This window comes from Lactuca saligna, chromosome 4 (assembly GCF_052625555.1).
Source record: "Lactuca saligna cultivar CGN05327 chromosome 4, ASM5262555v1, whole genome shotgun sequence".
Taxonomy (NCBI): Eukaryota; Viridiplantae; Streptophyta; class Magnoliopsida; order Asterales; family Asteraceae; genus Lactuca; species Lactuca saligna.
In genome coordinates, this window is record NC_136420.1 from 314,545,236 (window position 1) to 314,549,352 (window position 4,117).

General features: G+C 33.6%; 1 protein-coding gene across 1 annotated transcript; it reads left to right on the forward strand.

Moving 5' to 3' along the window:
* The first annotated feature begins 1,070 nt into the window (after positions 1-1,070).
* Positions 1,071-2,805, forward strand: LOC145043999 (UDP-glycosyltransferase 83A1-like). The gene is made up of 2 exons (XM_078992801.1): positions 1,071-1,677; positions 1,812-2,805. Exons 1-2 carry the CDS (start codon positions 1,191-1,193, stop codon positions 2,693-2,695), a joined length of 1,371 nt encoding a protein of 456 aa, XP_078848927.1. The 5' UTR covers positions 1,071-1,190; the 3' UTR covers positions 2,696-2,805.
* The last annotated feature ends 1,312 nt before the right edge of the window (positions 2,806-4,117 follow it).

Below are 4,117 nucleotides of genomic sequence, written 5' to 3' on the forward strand. Positions count from 1 at the left end.
TCGTATTTCGCGTTGTGTTTTGTTGTGTTAACATAATAAGTTATTTTGGCTCTTTTTGTATTAAGCCTTATGTTTAGCCCATTAGTTAGGTTAAGCCTAGATAACTTTTCTATTTAGTCTTATTTGCCTTTCTTTGTATTTCACATATTTCCATCTACAATGTAACTCTAGCCGTTTTTCCACAACAATGTAATCTTAGTTGTTGTCTCTCTATATTATTATTAGTTCTCTTTATATTGTTATTAATCAATGTTTTAAAAACCGGTTTTTTAGTTGGACCGGTATGATAACTGGTTTCCGGTTCGACCGCTGAGTAAAACGGTTTCTATAATTTTCATTTTTTTTTGTATTTTCCGACACATACATACATACACAAATCAAGAATTTGATGTCCATGTCCACAGGTTCAAACATTAAAATACACATGAAAACAAGTTATAGATCAATCTAATTACATTAAAATAACTAATAACCATAAGTTTTACATCAATCCACGTGCATTAAAAAGAAAATCAAGTCCTAGATGAACATTAACACTTCAAAAAAACTTCTTAACATTTATCATGTGCTTTTATTCAGAAAAAATTTAATAAATGTGAAAAAACTACCAAAGTTTATTATGCAAAAGGTTTCAATTCCATGTGTTTTTATTCAATTTAATGGGTTCAACAGGTTTAAATGAACCGGTTCAACCAAATTTTTGTAAAAATTGACCGGTTCGATCCGTTTCAGATATAGACATAAAACAGTTGATAGTTGAACCGCTTCCTTCTCCGATTTCCGATCCAACCGGCCGGTTCAAACCGGTTTTTAGAACATTGTTATTAATTCACATAAACAACCCAACCTCTTGGTTTTGAGCTATGTAATACGAAATATGAAGCAAGCAACTCATGTACTATGTAATACCAACCTCACAAAAAGCATCATTATTACAAGAGATAGAGACACGAAAATAAGACAAATGTATAAGTTATAATTCAAACATGGTAGGCCTACTATATGAATATAACACTAAGGACAAGGAGCTTAGATAAATATGACACAAGAGAAAAGCACCAAGATGATACAAACAAAGTAGGCCGGCTTTAAAAATATAAAAGGAGTTGGGCACTACAAACTTGAGGTTCAAGAACTTACCTATAAAAACTACCGTAGATAGTAATGTGTACAGATAAAAAAAAATAGAGATGAGAAAGCCACATGCTATACTTGTACCTTATCCAGCACAAGGTCATGTAATCCCCATGATGGAGCTTATGCAACGATTAGTAAAACATGGTGTCAAAGTTACATTTGTTAACACGAATTTCACTCACAAATTGGTTACAGATGCGTTCTCTGAAGATGAGAAGTTGAATGATTTAGCAAGTCTTGTGTCACTACCAGATGGATTGGAAACAGGAGAGGATAGAAACGATTTTGGTAAGCTACCAGATGCAATCTTTCGAGTCATGCCTGAAAAGCTTGAAGAGATGATCAAAGAACTTAATGCAAAAGGAGATGATTTTGAGAAAGTTACATGTATTGTTGCTGATATTTGTATGGGTTGGGTGTTTGAAGTCGCTAAGAAGATGAAAATAAGAAAAGCAGCCTTCTGGCCTGCAGCAGCTATAAGCTTGGCCTCTCTATTTTGCATCCCTAAGTTGCTTGAAGATGGAATCATAGATAACAAGGGTTAGCTTCATTTAGCCTAATATGTTTCCATATCGATACATAACACTACATGCTTTTTATGCTTAAAAGCCATGATATATATTATATGTATACATAAATTCAAGAAATGATATGAAGTGAAATTTCAATTGCAGGGACTCCCATGAAGAAGCAAATGGTTCAACTATCACCAACCATGCCTGCTATAAGCTCTTTAGAGTTTACATGGCTGGGAATTGGCGACTTAAAGACACAAGAAATACTTTTTAATTTGATGGTAAAAGCCAGTGAGTTTGTGACACTGGCAGACTTCACAATCTGCAATTCAACTTATGAATTGGAGAAAGGAACATTTACTTCATATCCTGAGATCTTGCCAGTAGGTCCACTACTGGCAAGCAACAGAGTGGCCAATCAGATTGGCCACTTTTGGAAAGAGGACTCAACGTGTCTGGCATGGCTTGACCAACAGCCAGCACGTTCAGTCATCTATGTTGCATTTGGAAGCTTCACGCTTTTTGACCGTACCCAATTTGATGAGCTGGCACATGGACTTGAAATGACCAATATGCCCTTCCTGTGGGTTGTGCGGTCTGACATGGTTAAAGATACGCAAAATGACGGATTCGATGATAGAGTAAAGAGTCGTGGAAGAATAGTGGGGTGGGCCCCACAGCAGAAGGTTTTGAAGCATCCTTCTGTTGGTTGCTTTGTGAGCCATTGTGGTTGGAACTCTGTGTTGGAAGGTGTTAGTTGCGGTTTACCATTTATGTGTTGGCCTTACTTTTCTGATCAGTTTGCCAATCGGATGTACATTTCTGATGTTTGGAAGACTGGATTGGTGTTTGATAAAGATGAAAGTGGTATTGTTTCAAGAGAAGAAATCAAGAATAAGATCGAGCAGCTACTAGGAAATGATGAATTCAAGGTTAGGGCGATTGATCTTAAAGAAAAGGTTGCAGTTGCTGTAAGCAAAGGTGGTCACTCTGATAAGAACTTCAGCAACTTCATTGACTGGATACAGGAAAAAGACACTTAGTCTGTGGGAGGTTTAGAGAATTAATGGTCATTTTGCATTCGTTTAGTGCCAGTTAGAAATATATATAGTTATTTATAGTAAAGGGTTTTGGAGTATTAAAAGTTGTTTTATCTTTCTTCTCTATAATGGCTTGTGTATGTGTGAGTCTTTAACCTCGCTATGAACATACAAGAATTCCTTCCAGAATTCTGGCATCTATCTCATGGACTAAAAGTGTTATGAAGTAGTAAAACGGGGAGAAAAAATGAATGAAAAAAAAACTATTTCTTTTTGGACATTATCCAAATTAGAACAAGGACCAAAAGTTAAATTTACTCAAAAATCTATATCAGCTTCGATGCTTCCAAAGAAATTTTATATGATAGTGGTCGTAGTTTTTGTCAGCTTCAATGTTCGCAAAATGTTTACAGGCCTTGCATTATCTACAAACCAGATTAATTTATAGAACTTAACAAATGATTAATTTATAGACGCCTACATATTATATGATTGTGTATAGACGTGAGAAGCGAACACACTTCCAAAATTCCTTTTCAACTTTGTTCCTAAAAATAAGGTTGTTTCAAATTAACTTGTAAAAAGGGGTTCTAGCCCCACTTCATCCATACACGTGTATGGAGTTGTAAATATTCCATAAAGGGTTCTTTAGTTTTATGTCATTACCATTCTTAATTATATATTTTTCTTCTATGTTTGATTATTTTCTATTTCTATTTTCTACCTTCATCAATCTTATAAATAATATTTTTTTATTATAAATATGTTATTGAATTTTATACATAGACCTTAATAATTTTTATCACTTAAGCATTTTCTTGCAACTCCAGTTAATGCCAATGTTAAATATTATTAAAATTATATATATTAAAATACTATATGGATATTATTAGAAGTAGACAGAATAAATAAATAAACGAATTTTATATAGAAATTGTCCGATCAATAATGATGTGTGTAAAAGCAATTTCAAAAGGATTGAATAATCCAAAAATGTCACCGAACATTTGATTCTCTTCACTTTTTTATCCTATAAAATCGGGTTATCGAATTGAGTTTTTCTCATCAATCCTTCAAATTCTTCTCTCGTCGTATATGCATCCTCACTTCCATACTTCTCTCATCTTTGTATTATTAGGTTTTTTTTTCTATCTCAAACATAAGTGTGTATTTATTTCTATATAAATTGCACATATAAATTAATGATGTGAACATTAAATTTAAGATATTAATTTGTGTCATTTGTTTCTATGGCACTAACCTATCCCTTTACACTACTAGAAAACTAAGTAATTACCTACAACATAATTGGTAGTAAATCTGTAGGAAAAAGGCGTTACCTACAGATTTCCTACAAAAAACGGGTTGTAGGGAAAACCCTCGTGGGTAATTTTTTCCTACAAATTAGCTACGAACATTCCTACG